Here is a 27,793-nt window from a genome sequence, read left to right on the forward strand (position 1 = left end):
CCATACTGGCGGCTAAAAGCGAATAATTATTTCACTATATCACTTTCATTAATGATTGAAAAAAACAAAAACAAATATTAGATTTTTTATATATCTCGTAGCTAGTGCCCCTTTAAGTTAGCACTGATAAACAACTTCAAAAGCGCAATTTTGTAATTTTCATATTGTCAACCTAGAATGTTTGAGCAATCAGAAATACCTGCACATTTTTATGGTATTACATGTTCGAGTAATCAGAAATACCTGCACATTTTTATGGAATTTACATGTTTGAGTAATCAGAAATAGCTGCACATTTTTATGGCATTTACATATCTCATTCCAAAGTGAAACTGCATGACAAAGAATTGTCCATAATTGATCATAATTACTATTTTGCAAATAGTTGCATACTTTTAACTCAAATACTACTCTAGAAAGATATGGGGAGAACGACCGAAGCTATCAAACCGCAAGATTTAAAGTTGCAATTACACATTGTTCCCGGTAGTTCAAACCGAGGCCTTGGCAAAGATATAAGCTACTTCTATTAAGCATGCGTACGAAGAGTAAGTGCAAAGATTGATCGGCTCGCGTTTAACATACTCTTGCTATGTCTCAGTGTCTTGAGCTTCTGAGACCTTTGCCAATGAATCCACGGTTTATAACTTGGTAGATCTTTAAGGGTTAAACAAATTTAAAGACTTTTACCAATTAGTTTTTTTGTAAATTACACTATCACAGGTTGTGACTCAACATAATTATGTTAACATGAGTCACACGACGGTTGCCAACAGTGGATCAAAAACTGTTTACTCTTCCGAACCATTTAAGGTCTTACCCGGTTTTCTGAAGGTTTCCTTTGGGACCAATCTGATTAAAATTTGATTCCTCATTTAGCTGCATATCATTTGGTTGTTGCTCATGTAAGATATGCAAACACCCTATAAGGAGTCATGGTCAGTGACCTTTTAGCATCCAAACAAATCTTACCTAAAAGTTTTGGTCAACCGTTATATTTTCAGGTAAGATGAATAATATTCTAGAATATAATCTGGAAATTCGATGTTCGATGTTATATTTATAATTTCTTAAACATCGTAAGTTGACAAAAGAATGATTAATTATACAGGCGAAATGATGTTCTAACTTCGTTAATCTATGTTTTCGGGGGAAACATTGTAATACAAGTGACAGCGTGTACCTCGAAATGATTGGCTAATTAAAAATTTGCATAGAAGGTCAACGAAGTATGACCCCATATTAGGTTTTGACAGATCTGATCACGACAAAACAAATCTAATGGAACAAAGTTAAAGATATAATTTCAATCTAATTATTATTTGGTCAATTCTTAGTTTTTAGAATATGTTTGTGAACTGTTCTCTGATGCTTGTTTGTTTTGGGGCCTATAGAATTGCCTATATAAAAAGAAAAAAAGATAAGTTATGGTTGCCAATAAAACACATATCCACTAGAGACCAAATGAAGTTAAAAGTTAGAAACTGTCTTTTTTCATTCCATATTCATATTATTCCGTGCCGTATCTTCTGGTTCTCCCCTGTTTATGGGTAGATCCATGACCGTCTATCTGATAATACATGTAGATTGGGTTTGCCATGTTCATGGATTTAAAAATTGCTACTTCATTTGCATTTCCATCGTAAGACGGGTGTTGCATGATGTCAGGAGATGATTTACTTATTGGTGCAACTGGTCTCTCGAGGTGGAATGGAAAACTGAGATATGGTCGTTTAATATTACCAACAATACTTTATGTCTGCTATTCACCTCTAAGATACAGCGATGCTGTTAACATAAAGTCGAAGCTCGTCATCTTTCCAGTTCAGCACGGACGCTTGTAAGGTGGAATTGTTTGCTGCATGTTGTCAACTCTACAATTCTTCATTGCAGAGCAAAGACTCGTGGAAAATACAAAATAAGAAATTACAGACATTTACTGGCAAACAAATCTACCAAAAACTATCATTATTTGCCCGACAGTCTCAGTGTTAATTACCGAGATATTAAGAAACTTGGGAGGCAATGAATAAAAGTTTAATAAAAACGTTAAATAAAACATTAAATACGTTGTTTTTAAAGCGTTTTATAAAAAAAACTTGTTTATGAAATCTTTAAAAGCTGCATCATAAAATTTAATGATTATTTGCTATATATCCTTTAGTAATTTCGACAAATCTAGATAATTGCAAACATCACTTATCTTTGGTCGTTCTGCTCCATTGAACATTTGTAATAAACGACTAAAAGAAAGTATATGATTTTATCATGTCTACTAATTTTGACATATACATTGACAAAAAAGTGCATTTTTAACCAGAATTTACATAATAGTATTCAATATATATACATATATTTGCAAGATATTCAACATATTAATGTACCATACAAATAACATTCATGCATGACATGAAACATTTTGACTCTGACTGTACGTTTTGCACGATTTAATAGAAAAGAAACAATGTATATAACCGTTTTAATTGTACACCTATACAAATCTTTATCAATCACATTGTATAAGCAGATGCCCCCCCCCCCCCCTACCCCCCCCCCCCCCCCACCCCCACCAGAAAATTAAAAGAAAAGTTATGAAAATTGGAAAAAAAACATACCAAAATATAACAACAAATATCAAACAAAAACAAACAAATCTAACTTTATCTGTATATCTCTGTCCTCTTGTAACAACAAATCTACCATAATCTGTATATCTCTGTCCTCTTGTAACAACAAATCTACCATCATCTGTATATCTCTGTCCTCTTGTAATGTTATTTTATAATTTCTCTTAATTTATGGATATTATCTTTCCAAGAAGGAACCCAGCTATTCGAATAGGAATATAGAAATAAGGAGATTTGGTATGATTGCTAATGAGAAAACTATCCAACAGTAACCTGACGAAATTTTAAACAACCACAGGTCACAACTATATGACCTTCAACAATGAACCAAACCCATACAATTTAGTAAGCTATAAGAGGCCCCGAAATGACAGACAAAGGAATACTTGTGAATATGATTAAGTGTTTGATCACATTACACGGTGACTCGGCAGAAATTAGGTTCCCACAAAAATACAAGGACGCATGACATTGACAGCTTAAATATTCAACAAAATTTGACCAAACTCTTCAGACATGCTGTATAGATAGACTTCCAAATTTGCTCAGATTATATCGAACCAAGTGGAAACTTGCAAAATCTATATATATTCATGTATAATGTTTGAAATATCCTTTGTATATATTCGCTATGAGGCGAAAAACCCTTTCCACCAGAAATAATTTGCAAATTTTCGAAATGTTTTTTCCATCTCTGAAACGATAACTTTAAACGTTTTCATACTTTTAAACATTTATGTGGTTTGATCAAATCTGACTGACATTATGATTTGAAAACCTTCTATATTTGTATAAATTTCAGATCTCCTTTCGTGCTGATCAGTTCGTTATCAGCATCTCAATATCTTTAACTATAATGTTTCTTGTAAAAATTAATAATTGACGGTATTTTTCATCCTACCTTTTATTGTAACGATGTGTCGCATATATAACTTAAGCATTGAAAATAATATATCTAAACTCGGGAAAGTTCTGGCATCTTTCTAAAGATGTTCAAATAGTCGTCACCGCAATCCCGTCCTCTTTACTCCGAATGTGACCTACTAAATTAGACTTATCAATGGGTTTGTACTAACATGGGCAACACAATGGGTGCCACATGTGGAGCAGGATCTGCTTACCTTTCCGGAGCACTTGAGATCACCCTGGTGGAGTTCGTGATGCTAAATCTTTAGTTTTCTATGTTGTGTTTTGTATGCTGTTTTTGTCTTTTGGTCATTTTCGTTTTTTGCCATGGCGTTGTCAGTTTATTTTCGACTTACAAGTTTGAATGTCCATTTGGTATCTTTCGCCTCTCTTTTGTTAACACATAGTTATGAGCAAAGTTTGGTATCAGACATGAGCCAAAAAGCAGATATATATCAACTAAGACAAAGTTCAAGAAAGTTCGTATAGCTGTACTGGTTCTGGTGTTTTTATTGTCTATTGTCCAGTACTTTTCCTAACTGGTTTTATCGAAAGTTCATCGATGTAAGTTAGTTAATCAATTCATAAAGATTAATAGAAGAGCGCTGATTTGTTAGATAATTAGTATAACTCCACTACATTCTCATAATTATACCTATCCAAAATAAAGAACTGTGTCAGAATCGACTTCAGTTAAATCACAACTTCTTTGGTCTTTTGATGAACATATTGTTGATTGCAAAACACATAGTTTTTATTTCCAGTCCCAATTTTTCTACGGTTGTGCGGATCGTGGTTGGTTTAGAATTTCACATACTGTGAGGATATTGTCAATATTAGTAGACCTTATGATGACCTCAAGCTATCTTTTGGGTTCTTTGTGTCGTTTGTTTGCTATCTCATTTATGTGTACCCACATTTTCTTTAATTCATGACATTCTATAAAGATAAAAAGGGAAACTTATCGAATCTAAGTCTGTGCATTTCGTCCAAGTCTTGTTGATTATTTTAGCGTTCAACTTGGTCAGTTGAATGTACATTGAACTCGCTACAGACATTAACAATCTAAGATAACTTACGATGCTGCACACAAGTGTCCGGTGGTGCATTATGTGACTGGTAATGTATAACGAATCTAATTGCACACTGTAGGTAATTGCAATGTGTTTTCAGAGTTTAAGTCGTTGCTTGGCATTCATTTGTATCCAATTTGTTCGGTACCAAAATGAAATAATTCAAAGATTACTATGATACAATGGTATTGATATAACATTTTGTGACAGACAAGCATTTCACAATTGAACATTTTAATTTAGCGCACACAAACAAAGATTACATATTTTGGACTAGAACGAATTTGTTTTATAAACATATATGCCATTTAATTAATTTTTTATCATACATAGCTATTCCTTTATTTTTCCATGGTCTGTTTATTTCGAATCAAAAGAAACACGTACTTATTTACAGCATAATTTCAAACACGACTCCTGATTTCCTTCTAGTTCCTTTGTCACTACTGACAATTTGTTCACATGAAAAAAATCCTGTTTGTTTATCAGCAGCCATGTTGTCTTCGATTGACGTCATACTATTCCCGTCAAACGAAGCTGACCTATTACTCTCGAAAGAGGTCTGCCGACTGTCGTTCCCAAATTTCATTTGTCGAAAGGAAGATGCATAACTGCAATTGTCTAACGATTCCTTTCTAGAATTCGAAACAATGCTATTGTTATCTGAACTTGTGACTTCGGACAATAAACTCGTGGTATCATATGACGTAGATCCGGTATCTGGTATAACATTATCATCACGTGCTGGTTGTCTTGATGTTGAATCAAGATTGTTCGTTTCAGTTGTTAAATCCTTAGGCGATAGCGGTTCTATATTGGGGCTAAGAATATTTTGACCACTTGATTGACCAGAAGAATTAGCATTACTCTTCTTATGCAAATTTTGCAAATCATTAGAAAGGTCATTTTTTATTTCACTGTACTCACAGCTTGACAAGTTATTGGTACTATCTTGCGCCGACAATGTATCGCTATCACTTGAAAGTGTTAGCTCTGATTCTGTATGACATATGTTAAAAATAGGTGATGAACATGTATGGGCCAGTTCATCAGATAAATATGTATCCATTGTGGGAGGAACATTAGTAGAATGTGATCTCGGCTCTACATGTGCGTGTGTTGGTTGCGGTATAGCCTCTCCTGTCGAATGAGAACGTTTTGTGTATTGTAATTTGGGCTTCCGGTCAATGATATTTAAACTTTTCATAATCCGTCTAAGAGTTTTAAGTCCCGGATTTTTCTTGTCTTTCTTACCCGTTGTAAGACTCGCATATTGTTCTTTTTGACATATTCCTGAGGCACCACTTGGTAGATCACAACAAGCAACGCTCATGGCAGGTTTATCCGATGGAAAATCATTAGTCAGAACACACGACATTTTTTCCGTAGAATTTAAATGATCCATTTGTTGTTGGAATGAATTATTTTTTTCAGACTTTTCCATCTGTTGAGTTGCATCACACTGTTTGTGTAAACAAAATTGATCGGTTTTGTCGAAACTGTTCATGTTGAGTTTGTTGGCATTGTTTATTTCTTCATCATTTATAACTTTTTTTAGACGTAACGACGAACCCAGTAAATTCCAAAATCCATGTCCAAACTTTAGCCGCCGGGCTTTAATTGAGCTGATGCCACGTAAGACACGGGGATAAGATACATCTTCATCTAGGAGTACGGGAATAATCTTTCTGCGTTTAGCATCTGAAAAAATACCAATAAAATATTCATATCGTGAATCAAATTAACTGTCATGTGATGGTGATATTATGAAAATAATGTTGAAAATAATAACATACTAAACGGAAATACCACAAAAAAGTCTTTTACTCTACAATCCACACCCACATCGTCCTTTCAAACGTTGATTTTTATTAGTTAACCTTCTGATAAAAAACAAATTAAATTCAATTTAATGGCGCCCTATAATTAATGTCAATAACCTATGTTACTAGATTTTAGCCTGTAAATAAATATACATATATATGAATAAAAGTAAGGGATGATGGGTTTGCTTCAAGTTTTTAGATTCCAGTTAGAAAATCAAAATTAAGACCGATCTCAAATGTATTTAAAATGCGCGTTCAAAGGGAGATAAGTAATACTATACGATATATTAGGTGTTTCTTTTTTTGATTTATGCGATTATAAGATACATTCAAAATCATAGCAAACTTTTACACAAAACTTATTTTTTTACCTTTACGTAGCCTTTTCTAAGATACTTCCTTGCAATTATATAAACTAAGGAGATTTGGTATGATTGCCAATGAGACAACTATCCAACAGAGTCCAAATGACGTGGATTTAATCAACAAAGGAATACCAAACAGTTTGAATAATGAACAAAAGCCATACCTAATAGAGTTTTTTTTTTTTTACTTCCTCAAATAAATAAGGTTCTTTTAACCTATTCTTTTAAGAATTATTTTTTTTTTATACTTTGTCATATGGGGACCTTTTTTAAAGCTCTTTACTATACGGTATGGGTTTTGTTCATTGTTGAAAATCATGTAGTAACCTGTTGTTATCCTTTCGTCTTTGTTGGATATTCATTTACGGTTTTCAAAATTTAGTTTTGAATATTATTGAATTAAATAAAGTATCCCTTAAGAAAATGTTTCAATCATTTTCTTTTTTCAAAATTTCTTTAAGAGGTTGGCATGTGACCTAGTAACCCCGCCACATTCTGTGTGTGCCTGTCCCAAGTCAGGAGTAATTCAGTGGTTTCTGTGTGTATTAGATACACCTATGAATTTCTCGTTTTTATATAGATTAGACCGTTGGTTTTCCTGTTTGAATTGTTTTACACTAGTCATTTTGGGGCCCTTATAGCTTGATGTTCGGTGTGAGCCAAGGCTCTGTGTTGAAGGCCGTACTTTGACCTATAATTGTTTACTTTTACAAATTGTGACTTGGATGGAGAGTTGTCTCATTGGCACTCATACCTCATCTTCTTATATCTATTAACGCTATATGCGTTACTACCAGTCTGTGGAATACCAGTGCTACGGGACAATAAGTTCATTGGGGGTACCTTCCACTTTGTTATCAAGTCGTCGGAACAAAGATGATTGCATGAGTTTTGATAAAATCAAAGTTGATAAGTTTGAAAATTTCACCCAAAACATAATCGGTGAAAAGTTGACCGTTGAAAGGTTGTATGTATAGCTTCGTTTGTATTTATACACCATCGTCTCTTCATCGTGATGAAGATTGTATGTCTGCATTACAGTAATTCAGAAACTAATGTCCGAAAAGGCAAATATGCTATGTTTTGCAAACATTCTAAAGGTTCTTGACATTGTCTACAACTTAAAAATTTGTGACACCTACTGTGTTCCATAAAGCAATAGTATTACACATTGTTTTAAAACTCAATCAATCGAATTAAAAAAATATCTTTAGTTCCTCAGCCATAAAAATGGAAAAAAGAACACTGCTAGAGTAACAAGCATTCTGTGAGTATTGCATGGCAATACATAGTCCCCTACCGGTTACAAATTCATTGTAATGGAACGAAATTCTAACTTGTCATGGTGTTAACTACACAAAAATATCAAGTCAAAATCTTCAAACACGACGAAAAAAACTGTTGAAAACTGATTATTTAAGTGAATTTTCTATGTCCAAAGACCATACATAACTCTGCACAAAATTATCAGACTGGAACAAAATTCCAACTTGATCTGTAAATTGTCACGATAAAACTATATACTAATTATCAAATCAATATCTTCAAGAATGACAAACAAAACTACCTGTCCACTAAATTATTCAAACAATTTACCAAAGAAAAGGAAAAAATTGAAAATGTCATTTTGTCTTTTAAATCTTTTAAAAAATGAGTCATTTCCCTTCGAACAGAAATCTACTAATTAATAAGTATTTCATCAAAAATTTTATTCTAGGGAAAGGGCTTCAACTGAACAAAGAGAAAGGCTAAAATCGTGAAAATTAAACTTGACCTGTAACTTGTCATGATAAATCAATAAACGAAATATCAAATCAATAAATTCAAGCACGAAGAAAAAAAGTCTGGAAAACTGATTTGCCGGACGGACAGACAGACGGACGGACAGACGGACGGAGTGCAAACCTAAAGTCCCCTTCGACGGACTAAAAAAATAAAATTCAACTCGGTTGAAATACAACGACTTTTTCAAAGAAAAAATAACCATTGAAAGTTCATGATTTATCCATTAAAAAAAGATTATCTTTCAAATATTGAGGGCATTCTTAAGAAACAACTTACTAGAGTCGAAACGCATATATTACATTTTACAAATAGTTCAATGTTCTTCAGAATTGTAAATCTTCTGTTTTAGACAGTTACAACCGGAAACGAAATTATTTATACTACATGTACTTTATATTTGTTAACATTCAATAGATACATAATATCTAACATTAAATCAATATAATTTTGTAATTTGAAAAATGCAATACTTATTCAGCCAGGACTGACATGAAATCTTTTTAACAGCTTTATGATTTTCTTTTAAAAAGCCATTCGACATGGTTTATCGTCAGTTTTGCTACCGTTGTTGTGTGACTTACACATGCTATAATTCCCCATGGTATCAGCAGCTAGGCTTTAATACTGGCATGATTAAAATCGTATAATTTGATTGCAATGGTTAATGAATGATAATGAAATGTTTTGGTCTGTTTAAATCGAAGTATTGAAATTCATAAAAAAAAATAAGATTCCTCATAGTAACATAAAATAACTATAAGCAAATATAATCATCGTGTACACAGTACACCAGATGTGTCAGTCTGATCTTTAATAATAAAATTGACATATGTTTGAAAAGAAAAAAAGAAGTTTGCAATTTTGACAAGGCTCCTATACCATGACCCCACCAAACCTTATCCCTTTTGGAAAATACAAAGAGATAGTTAAAATGTGTTTACAAATTGATGCAATTTTAATTGACCGTTTACACGGTTAAAAAAAATACACCAAGAAACCTTATTAATATCTAACATTACGAAAAAAAAAACAATATTAGCTTTATTAAAGGAGAAAATATCAAAGGTCAGTCACAACACTATGGTCAAAAGAAAATGACAAGAAGACCAACAATATTCACAAAAACAAATAGCAGTCCACACAAAACCTTGAAGGTTAGACAACACGAATCCCAACACAAACCGGATGACTCAGATTCTCCGGAATGGTAACCTATTACCTCCAATGCACACAAATGTGTTCACTTAATTTCTTTAAATTCTAACAGTAAAAAAGTTCAATTATGTACTGTATGCAGATTCAGACATTTCTCATCGGCATAAAAGTGATGATGCATCAATGCTCGGCGGCATAAAGCGACAAAGCATCATCGCCCTGCGGCATACAAGCAACGATCCAAAATAAAAAAAATTTGATTTTTCCTTTTATCGTCTATATGTATGTTTTCTTTTGCAGATATTGTCCAAAATATCAATTTTTCCCATCGCCCTCATTTAGTAACTAAGGCATAATTTTTTTCGCTCTTAAAATTGTAAAGGCTTACCTGGATCGAGTGTCTTGACAAACTGTGTTGCAAATACACAAGCAGGACTGGTAAGGTAATGTTTAGAGAGAATAACTATAAGTCTGCTGTCACACCTTTAAATATATTATGAATCACTTACAGAATAATTGACAATTAAATGCAAATTGTCACCTTGTGTGATGTAAAATTGAAAGGTTTATGTCCGAATATGATAAATCATTGACAACGAAACAAGAGAAGGCTTTATAAAATATGGAATCTATCAATTTGATAGGAAAGAAATGAAATTAAATTCATAAATCTAGACATTTTACTTTCTATGTAAAATTATTTTGTAATAAAGTGAACAGAAAATATTATTTGGAAAACCCCTAACGAAATAAGGAAATATTTGATTTTGAGGAAGAAGGAATCTATATCTTGTGATCTTTATTTAAATGCAGAATAATTGTTATCATGTGTTTATAAGTGGAATTCAATTTTAAAATTAATAACAATTTTTCCAATATCTAAACGTTAAAAAAAGAAATTAAAATTCCTTGTTATTAAATAATAAGGTATATTACAAAAGTGCATGACTTCGTCTCTCATATGGACATACCAAAAGCAAAATGGGAGTAAAAAAGTCGGAACAGAAATTCAATACAGATTGATGCATTGATAAGACAGACAAATAGAACACAATATATATTAAATGCATATTTAAAGTATGATTGATATCCCAATATTAAATATGGTGCTTGTAATATCTATTTTTTTTCATGCTGGAGGAGCTTGGGGGAAAACATAAAACATATTTCACCGTTATGGAATAAATAGGTAATTTACCTTGTTTCTATGACTTCCGCTAAGGTTTCAAATTCGTATTTTCCACTTAGCAATGCTTCCTGTGGCAAAAAGAAATCAGCGTTCTGGTCTTTGTATTTCATGATGATTTCATTAGCAAGATTTATATTTTCATCAGCACAACAAATGCAAGCAGAATATCTTTTTAGAAAACCTTCCCCTAAAAATAAAAACAAATAATCGATAAGTTTGATCAACTTAATTTAATTTATTTTTACATTCGCATGGTGGGCGGTACATGCACAGCAGGAGATGTTAACCCGTCGATGCACCTATTCTCACTCTTTTTTTGGAGTTCATGCGATTTCCTAAGGTTTGTATTTTTACCTTGACCTTTATCATTTAAATGAATTTATGAGATATGGACATAAGCAAACTACTATTGCTTATAATCCATAGCTTCTTATAATTCTCTAAGTCTCAGAAAACACTTTGATATATAACTATAATACTCATATACTAGTACTTATTTTATTAATCGTGTATTGTGTATTTGTTATTTGTCAAAATTTTTTGTAGAGTTTAACGCTTTTTCTGAACCGATTGTTTTAAGTTCTTTGATATAACTTGTATTAATACCCTAGTCGGCGTTGTTAAAAAAAAGAGGGGCAACTCCGCCAGCTTAGTGCTTTTGTTATTCATGTTTATTTTGAAAAAATGACGTTGATGGCAGATCTTTGATAGTCTCTATTGACAACTTTGTAAGAATCGTGGTAGTTTATGTTATAATCTCTAAATGTCTTTGCGTTTTTATGTCGTTTGGTTGCTGTCTCATTGCTGTATACCCAAAGTTTTTTTTGTCTATGTAAATGAAGTGTTTACAATGATAAATCCACATTAAAAGTGTCAACAGTTACTGTTCATGTAACATATCAAAGTGTCAACTGTTCATGTTACACATCAAAGTGTCAATTGTTCATGTTACGCATCAAAGTGTCAACTGTTCGTGTTACACATCAAAGTGTCAACTGTTCATGTTACATGACAAAGTATCAACAGTCACTGTTCATTTTAAATGACAAAATGTTAACAGTTACTGTTCATTTTACATGACAAAGTGTTAACAGTTACTGTTCGTTACATGACAAAGTGTTAACAGTCACTCACTGTTCATGTTACATATATGAAAGTGGCAACTTTTCATGTTACATATCAAAGTGTCAACAGTTACTGTGCATGTTACATGACAAAGTGTTAAAAGTTACTTTTTATGTTACATTTTAAAGTGTCAACTATTCATGTTACATATCAAATGTGTCAACAATTACTGTTCATGTTACATATCAAAGTGTCAACAATTATATTACATAAACAAACTACTAATATGTCACTAGGGAAATGGCTGAATAAGTATATGCCTAATTTCATGAAATATTATATCCATTATGATTTCTAGTTCAGATTCGTTATCATAATGCAACTATTACTGTATAATATTATTTCCTTCTGCTGTCTTTTGGCTGTTTTTATTATTCGGCTGCTCTCTTATTACAGGTTTACGGAAGTGCCAGCACCGACTGTTGACACCGACATTGACAAGTAAAACGAAATGGGTCATCTCAAATGTGAATTTTGCGGCGAACTTGATTAATAAGGTATTTTTTGTGCAAATAAAACCAGAGTCTCCATGGTCGTAGTATGTATCGCACCACCGGCAATAAACAGCAAAATTTAAATTTCAATCGAATGTGTCACAAGCTCATGTCTGTACTCATGTATTTGAAGCCAGTTAAGAATTTCTATATGATTTTTTTTACAACTACAATGTCATAGTATACACAAATAAAAAAAAATCCCGTTTTCTGATAAATATATTTACCTGTTCAACAGATCTATACGAAAATAGAGGGAAGGTTAGTTATCCAGGGGGAGTGGGAGAAACGGGAACAGATAATCAATGCTGGCAAAAATTACTTGAAAATTTGTGGCAACCAATTAGAGGCTGTGCAGCCATTCTGACAATTCATGTGCCATGAGACACAATTTGGGAAAATGACCGATCAGGGTTTTAGCTAATGGGCCAATAAATGTTTGACGAAAATTTGTCAGCCAATCACATCCCATGGTGGCCATGTTTTAAAAATGTTTGGAATAGTCAGTGCCAGTTTTGGTGGAGAATAATATCAGGAACATTCTTACCATCTAATTTCAAACCTGCATTTAGTAGTTTTTGACGAGAAGTTAACTACTCAAAGGCTGTAATGACCATTTCTATATTAGATACTTAGGGCTGTCAGAAATAAATTTTGTAATGTAACCTCTCATCTAAAGAGCACTCTTTAGTTATTTACAAAGCTTGGTTCAAATACTTTTTAAGCCGGAAAGGACAAAGGACAACGACGGATGACAAGTGATCATGATAATAGCTTACAAATACCTTTGGCCCAAGTAAGCTTACAAGAGGGGGATAATATTTGTGAAATTGTATATAGAAAATCGGGTTATGTTGTATATAATGTGTATTCGGTCGCATCCATCATACCATGTTTTCTCTGGTTGATTATCAACGTTAGGGTTACAACATCTCAAGCGGAAATTACTACATGTATTCCAATATTTCAAAGAGCTTTGGGGTTTTTCGTGTAGTGGCCTGCTCTGAACCAATGGAGGGGAAAACGAGGTACTTGGCCTAGACTCCCTGCTGCAGTCGGTGCAATAGACGGCACTTCTGCATAAATATATATACAGGCTACAAATTGAGTCGCAAGAAATGTATTTTTCCGGTCATGGTCACTACCACGCCATACATACGCAAGTTATAGTTGACAACGAGGGAAACTTTTGTTACTTTGAAAGCGGATTTTAGGCCTTTAAAATGACACATAGTAGTACGTGATGATAAGACAAATTGGACTGAAGCACGGCTAAATTTCCCGGAAAAATATATGCCGATAGGAGATAAGAATTATTCAAATTGGAATCGCCATTACGTGTCAGCAAATCAATAGAAACCCGATCACCAGAAACGGAAGTGTCGAAAATTCAATCGCATCATTGCGGAATATAGAATTATTGTCCCACGTGCCATTAATGACCTGAAAAATTAATACAGTGTGATGGGTATTTTATCATATTTTGGAGGGACCATAGACAAAAACTCAGACAAATTGTGGAGACCTGTGCATGACCTGAGCAGGACTTGTGAACAGACAGACAGAACCGACGGCAATCCTTATTTAATTGCATAGATCGTTCTGTAAGATCGTGTTTAACAGTTATTTGCAACTTTTACCTTGAAATGCTAGTATCATAATGCATTTTATTTTTATTTTGAGACTTCCCCTACATTTGACCTGTCAAAGTTGGTACCGAGACTTTCCGTAAATCTCTACTACTGTATGTACTTCTCATTTAGTCATATTGCATATTAGAACTGATATAAAAATACTCCAAATTCCGATGAATAATTCATCATCGTTATACAGATACCACAAAAAGCATTAGCAATGATAAATTATAAATTGTGAATGAAAATGTAACTTACTATCGTCTGTAGTTAGAAATCCATCGTCTTCATAAACTGGACTGACTGGTCGCGGTACCAGATAACGAACTCCATCATCTGCACATATGCTTCTCTCTGTGTCTTCAACCTTATCTAACTTTTTGATTTTGCTATTTTCAACTGTCCCGCGTTTTTTATTTTCAACTGCACAGCGAATGTTTATCTCTATGTCTCCTGTATTGTTAATATTGGCAAGTTTAGTTGTCTCATTCCTATTGTGATCTGTAATAGATGTGTTCTCTCTACTAATTCTACTTATTGTACTCTCAACACTATCCACTTGTTGAAGATTCACTGCCTCGTTTTCGTTTCCATTTATTAAGGATCGAAGTTCTTCATCATTTAACGAGCACGTCCTATAGCCTTCATCTTCTTGTAAACAGTTGTCGGATAAGTTGTTTTCCCCAAAAACATTTTTATCTATGTTTAACGATGGTAAACAATTATCGGAGAAGTTATTTGCACCAATAACTTTTTTGTCTGTGTTTATCGATGGTAAACAGTTATCTGACAAGTTGTTTTCACCAACAACTTTGAGATCTGTGTTTAACGATGTTACAGTTTTGCATGCGGTACTTGAACCAAGATTGTTTTCATTATCAATATTCCCTAAAAAAAAAAACAAATATAACTAGTCACAAAAATGATCTGCGTCTATTAGGTTTACTCTGTAGCATTTTAGTATAAGATAAGATAAGATAAGATAAGATATTTTTATTTCCAATTATGGACCCCAAAGGGCATAAACATTACAACATCAATAATTTTTTTCATAATACAATACAAACAATGAGATAAAAAAAAAAAAAAAAAAAGTTAAACAAGAACTATTTAAGTTCTTAAAGAATACGTAGATAAAGAATCTATAGTATGTTGTTTTTTTTAATACTAATGCATTTTATTGCAAGTGTGGTTGATATAGATAACAAACAAGCAGCCCAAAAAGAAAAAAAGAAAAATAGATATCCACATATGTATAGTACACAAAAAGTTGGATCAATTAAATATATAATAATTAGCCAAAAAGAAAGTAGAAATTAAACATGTCCATGACTCATCCTGTGTCAGCAGCAAATAGGAAAGCATTATGGTTTCCTAAAGGCAGCTGACACCAGGGGGCGATACCTTATGGGCCATAGGCATGTAAAATGTGTGTAAATGTCTCTTTCCTACCTGTATCAAAAGCAAACAAGGAAGCATCATAGGTAACTTGAATGCAGTTGATACCAGGGGACGATGCCTCAAGGATATAAGAGAACATTTGAATAAATAATATATCTTAACAATTATTTTTTTTTTTAATCGGCTAGTATGTTTGTGATATTCAGATGAATATAATTTTCTATGTCCAATCAAATGTATATACACACATAGATTTCCTTTAACTAATCTTCACTAAGGAAGATGTTTGTATATAAAATTACATATTATTTTAAGTAACTCAACATTTTCTACACTAAATAACCAGATAATTTTGCTTTGACTGTTCATATGATTAAAATAAGAATTATATTGTGCAATACTAGCTAACATACAATTTCTATCATCCTCAAATTTGTTACAATCAAATAGAAAATGAGCCTCATCTTCGACAGTATTGGAAGAACATTTATTACATATTCTGTTAATTCGGGGAATACCCTGATATCTACCTAATTCTATTTGTAATCTATGAGAAGATACACGTAATTTAGTAAAACTTCTTCTAAGTTCAAAATTCTTGATCAATGTTAGATATTTTTCAAAACCAAAATTTGTTTTATATAAAAGGTAGGTTTTCAGTTTACTGTCTGAAAATTTATCTATTTGTTTTTTCCAACAGCTAATAAACAATATTGATAGCTTGGTTTGTATATATTTCTTAAATTTGTATAAGGATTCACAAAATGGAGCATTTATGGCATTTGTATAGTCAATACCAAGTATTTTAAAAACAACATTTATTGAACCATACCATGATGTTATATTCATGTGATGTAGTGTCTTTGATTGTGTATATGCCTCTTTTAAAAGAGGAAAATTATTACCTAAATTCTCTAATCTATACCAGTACAATTACATTCCTTTTATAATATTAAAATATATTGGAAATCTTCCAAGTTCAGATAACACTGCAGCATTTGTTGTTTTCTTGTGTACCCCAAGTATAAATTTACAAAATTTTATATGAAGTTTCTCACAGGGTAAACCTGAATATAATTTTTCAAAAGATATATCTTCCTTCTTACATTTAGAGGAAAGAGAATTAAACATCCCCCATATTTCGCTACCATATAATAAAATAGGTTTTACAGTGTGGTCAAAAACATGAATACTTGTTTTTACATCAGGATTAAGTGATAAAAGATCTTTCCTTAATTTGAAATGAGCTTTCAGGGATTTTTTGTATAGTTCATTTTGAGCATAACTGTATGAACCAGATGAGCTTAAATATAAACCTAGGTATTTGTATTTTGAAACACATTCCAGATTTATATTCTGAAATGTGAATATCTGTTTTACATGTCTGCCTGCCTTGTTGAAAATCAGCACCTTTGTCTTATTAGTATTCACATTGAGACACCAATCTTTGCAAAATTTATCAAGCATTCCCAGCTTTTCTCGTAGTCCTTCAGCTGATGTAGATAATAAAACAATATCATCAGCATACATTAAACAATGTAGATCTTTGTCATTGACATTAACTGGGTCTCTAGTATCTGACAAATATCTGGGCAAATCATTTATGAATATCTTGAATAAATTCGGACTGAGGTTGTCACCTTGTTTGACTCCAATATCTAATGGGAAAAAATCACTTACTTGATTTTGAATTTTGACACATGATTTGCTAATTTCATACATACTTTTAATAATGTTATAAAAATAAGACCCAGCCCCAATATCTAGTAGTTTAATCTTGATCCCTGTATGTATAACAGTATCAAAAGCCTTCTGAAAATCAACAAAACAGGCAAACAGTCTACCTTCTTTTGAATTACAGTATTTGTTAATAAGACAGTTTAAAATAAACATATGATCTGCAGTTCTGGCTTTCCTTGTGAATCCAATTTGACTATCATGTATAATATTATGTTCCTGAAGAAATTTGTCCAGTCTTAGACTTAATATTCTATTAAAAAGCTTTCCAATTGCACTTGTTATTGTTATTCCTCTATAATTGTTAGGGTCACTTGTATCGTTGTTTTTAAAAATTGGTGTAATATAACCTTCAGCCCAAGATGTTGGGTATATACCTGAAGACAGACAAGTATTAAACATCTGTTGAAAACTTTTTAAAAGGAAAGTCTGTCCATTCTTTATCATATTATTACTAATGTTATCCAAGCCTGATGATTTATTGCATTTTAAGTGTGAAATGGCTTTGGATATTTCAGACTCAGTGATAACGGAGTCCAACTCGTTGAAACATTTTGAGTTTTCTAACTGTTTCAGTTTTTCACATAGCTCTGTATATCTACTTTGAAATTCACCTTTCAGTTGTGACAACTTTTGGAAATGTGATATCAAAGTTGATGGTTGTACTCCACATTTTTTTTTAGTTTCATTTTTTTCCTGTAGTTCATTAATTAAGTTCCAATACAGTTTTGGATTCTCTTCGTGCAAGGAGTCCAGCTGACTAATCAATGATTGTTTGTATTGTTTGTATTTATATTTCCTTAGTTTGGAGTATTCACGATTCAGTTTATAAAAGTGATTTTTGATAATTGGATCATATGGAAATCTTGAATACATTTTTCCATAATTAAGCAAGTTAGTTCGAGCTTGTTGTAAACTTGCGTCAAACCACTTTTTGTTTTTTTGTTTGTTTGTGTGTTTTTTTAAAGGTCGTTTAAGTGATAGATTTGCTGCTGATAAAAAGATGTTTGAAAGTTTTGATGATGCTTCATCTACTGATGTCTGAGTAAATTGAATTGTGCTGTTGTTGAATTCTAGTATGTAGTTTTGTAGTGTATCTGAAGAAAGTGTTTCTTGAAATTTTATTGCTGAACAGTCAGTCCAGATATAATTAGGTGTCATATTTTTCAACTGGATTGGAATATCATTTTCTCCAGGAACACAATATTTTGCAGATAATTCCCACTCAAGTTTACAATGACAATCAGATAATGTGGGAATAAATCTGGATACTTTAAAATACAGTACATTTTCAAGAATTTCTTCCGACACAGCAACATAATCAACCACACTTGCACCATTGGGGGTATAGCAGTGTATGATGAAAGTTTTTTGTTACCACAGAAATACTTAATGCATCAAGTAAATACATGTAACATACTGACTAAACAAGGGACAAAAAGACGATTTACAACTTAACACATTGATTTGCAGTTTAATACATTGTGTAGCAACCTATCGATTTACAGCTTAAAACAATGGAGAAGACACCTATAGGTTTACAGCTTAACACATTGTGTAGACACCAACCGATTTACAGCTTAACACATTACAGATTTACAGCTTAACACATTGTGTAGGAACCTATCGATTACAGCTTAAAACAATGGGGATTTACAGCTTCACACATCGTGTCATCTTCGCTAGCCAAGGGTTACGATCCACTTCCCTCCTCTCAAGTGGATCGTAACCCTTGGCTAGCGAAGATGACATCGTGTAGACAAATTTCGATTTGAAGCTTAACACTTTATGTAGACACTTATCGATTTATTGATTAACACATGCTTAATACATTGTGTAGACACTTGTCGGTTTACTAATAAAAACATTGTATAAACACTTATCAGTTTACTGCTTAACACATTGTGTAGGCACTTATCGATTTATTGCATGCTTAACACATCGCGAAGACAATTATAGATTTACTGCTTAACAACAGCTAGTGTGGTAGACACTTATCGATTTATTGATTAACACATTGCAAAGACATTTATCGGTTTACTGCTAAACACATTGTGTAGAAACCTATCGATTTACAGCTTTAAACATTGTGTAGACACCTATCTTTTGTTCCATAGTGTATTTTATTCTCTAAATGCCTTTTGATTATTTATGTCGTTGGTTTGTTGTGTCATCGGCGTATCTATCACACATCTCATTCAATTCATGAAGGTAATACTCTTCCGAAATGTTCAATTTTTTTTTATCTTCTGTATTTGTTCGAACAACTTGAAATCAATAAATATTGGTTCATTTACTTTAATCATTCCATATTTGACAATTGTCTATTATTTTTTTTTTATATCAAATGTGTATTGAAACTTCATAAATCCAGAGATGAAAAGATATGAGACATATTAAATCATTAAAACTATGTTTGTATAATTTAAACTGAAGAATAACAGCTACTATGTGAAGTTTATTCCAGAAACACGTCTTGTTAAGGATGTTCGCTCCACTGTTTCAAAATAACAAACTATTTTAAAGACTGTTATAAATTATTAGTATATAAATAATGGAACTTAAAAAGCAGAAAAAAATTATAGGTCCGTGTCCTTGTTTTTGTGGTATAATTAGCAATTGAAAATTTGGCGGGAAATGATTCTCTCTAGATTTTTCATACATTTAACATTAGCACCTTTTTTCTTTCAAAAACTATGAAAAAATAACAAGGATGATATAAGATTTTCAAAAATGGCTCTTCAAACTATATGTAATAACATTATGAAAAGAAAAGTAGGGGTTAGTGGGCAAAATTTGTTTAATGGCAATACATGGATAAAACCAGAGGATTCCGAAAATATGGCGAAAATTCAAAAACAAGAGGAGGAAACATCCTTAACACATAAAATTATATAATACTGACAAGAGAATAAATCTTTTTTTCAAGTATCATTAAATCAATAATATGTTCTTACCAATGTTAAGTACCATCTCACTATTTCGTGTTGTCCTTTCGATGTGATTTTTTATATCTCTCACTGCAAAGCAATGGTACAAAATTAAAATGCAAGTATATATATTTGATTCATTAATTTGGTTTTTGGATAAAAACTAAATAAAGTCCCTTTCAATGTTTAACAAGATGAATGGTTCTTAAAAAATGTATAAAGCAACAAAAAGTAATAATAACAATAATTAATATATATATATGAAATTGTGATAGAAAGATAAGACGAGATTGTGTTTTAATACTTCAACATATCAAAATGGGCAGGTTATCAAAGTTTTAAATCTTTATAAAAGGTTTGCTTAATTTGGCTATGGATTGTCAGAAGGTAACATTAGAGGCCGTTGTTATATATATTGATATATTTTTAATACAATATGCTATGATACTGTACTAAACTACGGAAGCTCAGTCGTTATAACGAATTAGCAAAGTCGTTATAACGATAATAAAATTGAGAATGGAAATGGGGAATGTGTCAAAGAGACAACAACCCGACCATAGAACAGACAACAGCAGAAGGTCACCAACAGGTCTTCAATGCAGCGAGAAATTCCCGCACCGTTATAACGAGTTAACTTAGTCGTTAAAACGAGTAACTAAGTCGTTATAAAAAGTTAGCTAAGTTGTTATAACGATTTACTAAGTCGTTATAACGAGTTAGAATAAAAAAACAATTTCATAGCACGTACCGGTTTCCGTACTATACACACTATGCCTAATATGGTACTTACATACGGATTCTCTAATTTCAGAGAGACAGTCAAATCGTTCCATGATAACCAAATTCTTTAGTAGATTCCCGATGGTTCCCGAATGCCGCAATCCCCATTCCTCTAAACAGGCAAACGTTCTGCTATACTTAGTTTCGAAATATCGAATATGACAAAACTCAAACCCAGCTAGTTCTGCCAGTCCAGACATGTCACCTAGAACACCATGTGAAGACGGTATAACTGCTGGTGGATCTAGATGAATTGACATCAACCGTCTAGTTGAAGGGCTAAGTATTCTTATTGGTAGGTCATTATATTCTTCTGAAAGGTTCACTCCTTCGCCCATTACGTCACAATATATATGGCTTGAAAAATTATAGACTTATCCTTCTCTCACTGAAAACAGAAAGAACAAAATTAATGTAAGAAAATCCAATCTATGTTTCCTCTTATTTATATATAAAAAAAGAAACATTAGTTATGTTCATGCGTTTTTAAATTGCTAAATTGCATCACTAACGGAAAAATGAAATGAAAGGAACAAAAAGATAGCTCTTACATTTATAAGAGCAGAAATTATAATAATTATGTTAATTCAAAGAATAATTCTGTAGAAAAAATGAGAAAATTGAAACGTTGTTATATTTTTCGCAAAACTTTTTTGTTAAAATAACTATAAAGATATGACCAGAGGTCCGTATCTGGCCTGCTGAAGACAAAATATCTGTCCATATTCAACATCAGCTATTTGATATACATTTTGTATGACAGTCTTAATCCTAACTTTGCAGAATCTACCTTGTATTCGTCTAAATAATCATGAAATACTTGCCACTGGATGTCACACAAATAGCACTCCATCAATCTAATGGTGCATTACAAAGATGCAAATCAAATACTATCTGTGATACTTTTTAACATGAGTGTATTTCATACATCAAGTTCCTAATCTCAATTTGACAGCGTATAACTATCTATCACCTGCAGAACGTTTGTTGAACTCTATCAACTTTTTAACATATTATGACCTCTATCCCATTTGAAACGTATATGTTGACCTCTATCACCTTATTACCTAGATATGTTTTGGGTTTTTGGTGATGTCTGGTGGTCATATGAATACATTTATCAAAGATAAATATGCATTGATTTTAACCAGAACATCAAATTCTTTATTAAATAAAAAAGGACAATTAGGCCCCACAGTGGGTTTCATAGCTAGGCATTTTCTTCTTTTTTTCGGCAAAGAGAAATTGAAGTGTCAGATGTTTTTTTGTCTTCATGTCTATCTGATTAAAAATAAAACTTTTTTCACATCAGGACAATAAAATCACATCAGGACAATAAAAGATTTTGAGAAGGCAGATATTTTCTGGGTAGGTAGGGTTAGGGCAAACAAACATATTCTTTTTCATGCCCTTAACGGGAACATGCATCCAAATCATGTGACAGGTTAAACTTACTTAGTGAGCAATTAACTCTTTCCTTGTATTTGAAAAATGTGACAGGGTTTAACCCACTTTGAGGGAAATCAAATCCCGCCTCTTCATATCAAGTAACTAAAGCTTTACTGAAAAGATGGACAAAACTCCCGCCTCTTCATATCAAGTAACTAAAGTTTTACTGAAAAGATGGACAAATAAGGACTTGTTAAATGTCTCTATAATCATGAAAAGATAAAGTAAATTTACATTACGACAAAATTGAAAATTATAAAGTAACAAGTGCAATCTAATTTAATTACTATTTTAATTGATTTCATCGCTGCATATTTTTGCATTAATTTACCAGAACAAAGAAAGTCCTTGAACAGTAAAGGTTAATCTCCACTGTCTCGTATGTTCCAAATCAAGTAATTGATTGGATATGTACAAATAACTGATGTATAACTAGGAGAATATGTAACTCAGCTTTATTATTAATAAAGAATGTTTGTATTTAGAGAAATGTCTTCCCGGTTCAATCTATCTTTAAAACAGACAAAATATTATCTGTCAAGATGTCAAATATTGCCAACAAATTATGGAAAACTCAACTCAATCAATCTTTTAGTACTCCTACACAGATGTCAAAGACAGTGTAAAAATTCAAAGATTATGTATTTCGTCGGAATTTATTTTGTCCAATTTACTATAACATATATACTGATCTACAATTAACTTTTTAAACCATTTTCGTATTTGAGGTATTGCGGAATAAAGAGAGTACAACGTTACTCCAAAGCTTATTAAGCCAATCTATCCCTTTCTCTACTTCTAGCAAATTTGACGACAAAATGATGACCCGTAGATAATGTCATAGTGCCCGACCCCCTTACCGCCTGCATAACAAATACCATGCACATGGCAAAAATCGGATGTTGGTGGAATTGTTCTATCGTAGCTGTTGGTCAATACCGTGATGTGAAGGAATAACCTATCTCTGTTTACATCTACATTATACAAAGCCGCTATGTTTAAAACTTGAAACATTAAAAACCACAATAGAAAGCTCTGTATTTGAACTTGACTAAATCACAAATGATTGTTCTTCTTCTTACCCCAATTATGAGATTTGAACATCGATAAAGTAATGTTGCCTATATCTAAAATATCTTACCAAATATAGTTTTTTTCATCCTCCCTTTCTTTTGGAAAAATGATCGGACAAGTTTTAGATAGTAACAAACTCAATATGTCGTTTCCTTTTTCATAATAATCATCAAGGGAACGCCTTTTGACTTTTTTGAATACATACGTCATTTCGCAACAAGTATGTCTTTCAACAGATGTCTATATAAGAGAACAAATGGGAAACAAATAACCAAAGGTTTGTGTGACCTAATTATTAATCTATTCTTCGGATACGCGTTTAATAGCGTAAAAGTTGGCACAGCATATGCCTATCAGGAACATTGGTTTCTACAAATAACTATAGTAAAAATGATAACCTTTAAACATTAAAAAAAATGTAGGTCATTTCGCCACAATTATTTTTTATATAATTGTAGTTAGCATATCTATACATATCTGCCTTTTCAATAACCTTTCATTTCACCTGTTGAAGTGAGGCCGGAGATTTGTCGAATCATTCTACAGGTATTAATTGTTGTATGCATGATTTGCATGTACATCATTGTGTTAGAAATCGATGAATTAATTAAATAAAAAGTCGAATCAAAAGTCATAATTATTATCCTCCTGTGGTTACTTTTCAAAAATAGGAAAAAATGATTGGTGAATCGAGAGAATAAAATACACGTTTTGTTCCTGTACATAAGGAAATAACATTGTAACCTTTACAGAAAGTGCAAGGTAAACACGATAGAATGAAAGGAAATTGTTGTTAAAGAGTGTACACCTTTACCTGGAGCATCGTAGAAAAAAAAAACTAGTTCAGAATTTTGCTTCGTCAGGATCTAACCGGAGGCCACTTGTGAATACAACCAAAAAAACTGTTTTTGTCTCCTGAAAATAAGCAGGCGTTTGTGCAGGTCTTGGTCATATACATAATTAAGATATACTTATGTCGTGTATTAGAATAGAATATAATAGCTATATATAATGAATTACAAAAGCATTCATAATAAACCTTCCGCGTTCCAACAGCTGATTATAACAATACTTTATTTGAACAAATATCCAGTGTCAGATCGGAGAAGAATTGAGATTTTCCGATCAACGAATAATCGATATCGTGCGATCAAGGAAGGCTTCTGTTATCTACCTTACATAATATCCTGCATTCTTTAATAGGGCGTTAGATACGATTTAGATAAAAACAATAAAGTATGTATCTATCATTAGTAAAAGTGGAACATTGAAATAACAATTCGCTATTAGCAGCCAGTTTAGTTTGTAAAAATAAGCTGATAAACATCTCTGTTATTATATTGTCTTGCAAGACAATACTTCGGTCTCATTTGGATTCGTTTGCATGCAATCTTTGATTTTACCCTTGGTTGCACATATGCTAAGCTTGGTCAGTTATGAAAAAGAAAGGATCTTAAAATTTTAAAGTGAAACAAGGGAGCCACCAGGAAGAACCATTTTGCTGACTGACTTGGCCCACAAAATACTATACTTATATAGGTAAAATGATGATTTATATATTTTTTAATCTTCGACATTAAATCAAGTAGACCGCGTGCTTTTCTGTTAATTAATGTCTATATTTATGTTGATATCGGGTCACATGACCATCGGCAGTCTTCTGGTGTCATCGCAACGGTTATTAATATTGCGTTCATATCTAAAATACGCTCAAAATGCAAACTGATACACCATGGACCGTCCGTCAAAAGGAGAATTTTGAAATTAAAACACAAGACACATATTCCATTGAATCACTTCACCTACCCGTTTGGACTTGAAATGTAGAAACGGAACTCCAGACGTCTCAAGAAATTTTAATAAGGAGAAGAAGTATTGAAATACAAATTTGACTTCCTTCCTTACACGCTCATTAACACAGGCACTTGTCTCAGAAAATATTTCTAAAAGTATATAGGAAAAAAATTTCAGAGACAAATGCCTGATCGTATCCATCGGGATTTGAATTGAGTCTCAAGAAATAGGTCAGTTTTACGGTTTGTTGTTATGATTCGTTGCATTGATTACTGTTTCCCATGGAACTTTTAGAATTCTGGTAAATATTTTAGTATGTTATGAATAAAATTAAAAGAGAGTCTGAGTAATCGACGGAAATAGATTTGGCAGCTACTGCCTCTTTAAGATGACACCCAAAGTGTTATTTGTTCGGGTAGTTATATTGAATTCAAATCAATTGGAATTATGATTAATATCGCCTACAGATGAAACATGTAGTTAAAAGTATGTCCGTCATTTCGCATGTCAGTTTAATAAAATTACTTCATTATATTCAAATCACGACAAGTGGACATCCGTAAAGAATTTCCAAGTGATTGTGTAAATATAATCATGTCTTTTTTTTACAAACATGATATTACACATCATTTATATATATATATCTTAATTTGACCCATATATGTGTGTAATCAGTTTTGAATCAATAAAACAAATGTAAAAGGAGACTTAATTGAGAAGGCGTGACAACGGTATTTATCCCATTTAAGATCAGTGGACAACTTCTACTAATTACAGATATAGTTTAATATTAACACACTGGTTAGTAAGCACAATATCCCACAGAATGAATTCTGGTGTATATTTCTTTTCATTTCATCAGAAATAAATTATTATTGGGTTATTTGTAAAGCATGATAGAAGGCCCCAATCTATAAAATAAAATAAAATATTTAGAGAAAAGACAGTGAAAGATATTTGAAAAAAATAGATGAAAAGAATATAGAAGTAGCAATAATAAGAAACATTGTTTGTCTTAATGCTTTTCAAAAAATTTCGGCAACAAAACGGGTGAAAAAAGGGAGAAATTCATTACTTCTCCGCTCTGTTCTATCGCGTTCCGCCTCCCATAATGTAAATATATCCTCTCCTTTGAATTATATGAACATTTTTACAATTCATTGCAACCTTTTACTACAACAATTGGTTAATAAAACTGTTACCTGTACAGAAATAAAATGTATATGACTTTACGAAATTTTTCCTGTCTATTACAAGCTCATTGCTGAGTACGAAAAAGACATTCAAACAAAAAAGGCCAACAAAGCGATCATACTTTCAAAATATCAAGTTTATTTAATTGAATTTCAAGTTTTCAGCGGTAGTTGTCCCATGAGTAATCACATGATGATAACATGACGTCAAAACATAAAGATGTATAATTATTTTCACTTAATATAAATTAATTAGTTGAATTTAAGACATATACTTACAGAAACTTTTAATCAGTTAATCTTATAAAACATCATTCCTATTTCACTATTATTGAAGAAGCCATTTTGTATAAATTTAAAATGAATATTTCCAGTCACTGTACGCAGGTTAACGTTAAGTGAAATCAAGCATGAATGACGGATTAGGAACATCATTTTTATGTTGACATCGTACAACGTAACAACATGTTAGGTACGACGTGGGGATATTATATTATTGGTGAATAATTTTATAGGCAATTTACAATTATTTACTTTTTAATGCCTTTCGTCCACTCGAAACATGATTTTCAATTCTTTTCAGATTGCAAATTTTTAATTTAATTTGAATGCTGAACAAACGATCGTTTATTCAAAAAAATAATTTAATGGTCTAAGCCGTATTGGGAATAAATTTTAGGATTTCTATTTAGTTTTCAATGCTGTTCCCTTTTTTATTAGATGAGGGTTGTAATGGGGGTATCTTCATGACGAATAACGGTAAAAAAAATCTGGCCAAATGACGTTAACGGTAATTTTTGGTGCATGACGATAAAATGTACACTTTCTTTATGACGATAAAAAAATCGACTGATTTTGACGAATCAAGTTAAATTTTTCCAAAAATAACGGTAACGGTTAATTATTTGAGACCTCTGACGAATCACGATAAGGATATTTTGACGAATCACGATAGAATTTTAACCAATTTGACGCTAACGGTAGCCGAAAATGACCGTTTGACGCCTGACGGTAAAGGGCATTACCACCCTCTTAGATAACTGGTTTGATTCGTGTGCCACTTGGGATATGTAGACAAAACGTGCATCTGCGAAACAAACTATACATAAGCTTAGTATCTTTGATATATTTTAGCTTTAACACTCTTACCTAACCTTTTTTTTAACTTTACTCTGTTTAGCTGGCTATTGTTAATTGATTCAGGTCACATCTGCATGGAATGCCTTAAACTGTATTTTTTTCAATTTAAAAGA

At 32.2% G+C, this 27,793-nt stretch overlaps 1 protein-coding gene across 1 annotated transcript; it reads right to left on the minus strand.

Annotated features, from left to right (window-relative positions):
* Positions 1 to 4,775: 4,775 nt before the first annotated feature.
* LOC127729104 (uncharacterized) lies at positions 4,776 to 26,928 on the minus strand. The gene is made up of 7 exons (XM_052236758.1): positions 26,820 to 26,928; positions 21,041 to 21,418; positions 20,275 to 20,337; positions 14,438 to 15,067; positions 10,936 to 11,113; positions 10,126 to 10,220; positions 4,776 to 6,307 (listed from the first exon to the last, which is right to left on the minus strand). Exons 2-7 carry the CDS (start codon positions 21,366 to 21,368, stop codon positions 4,998 to 5,000), a joined length of 2,604 nt encoding a protein of 867 aa, XP_052092718.1. The 5' UTR covers positions 21,369 to 21,418; positions 26,820 to 26,928; the 3' UTR covers positions 4,776 to 4,997.
* Positions 26,929 to 27,793: the final 865 nt, after the last annotated feature.

Source organism: Mytilus californianus, unplaced genomic scaffold (assembly GCF_021869535.1).
Source record: "Mytilus californianus isolate M0D057914Y unplaced genomic scaffold, xbMytCali1.0.p SCAF_2, whole genome shotgun sequence".
Classification (NCBI taxonomy): domain Eukaryota; kingdom Metazoa; phylum Mollusca; class Bivalvia; order Mytilida; family Mytilidae; genus Mytilus; species Mytilus californianus.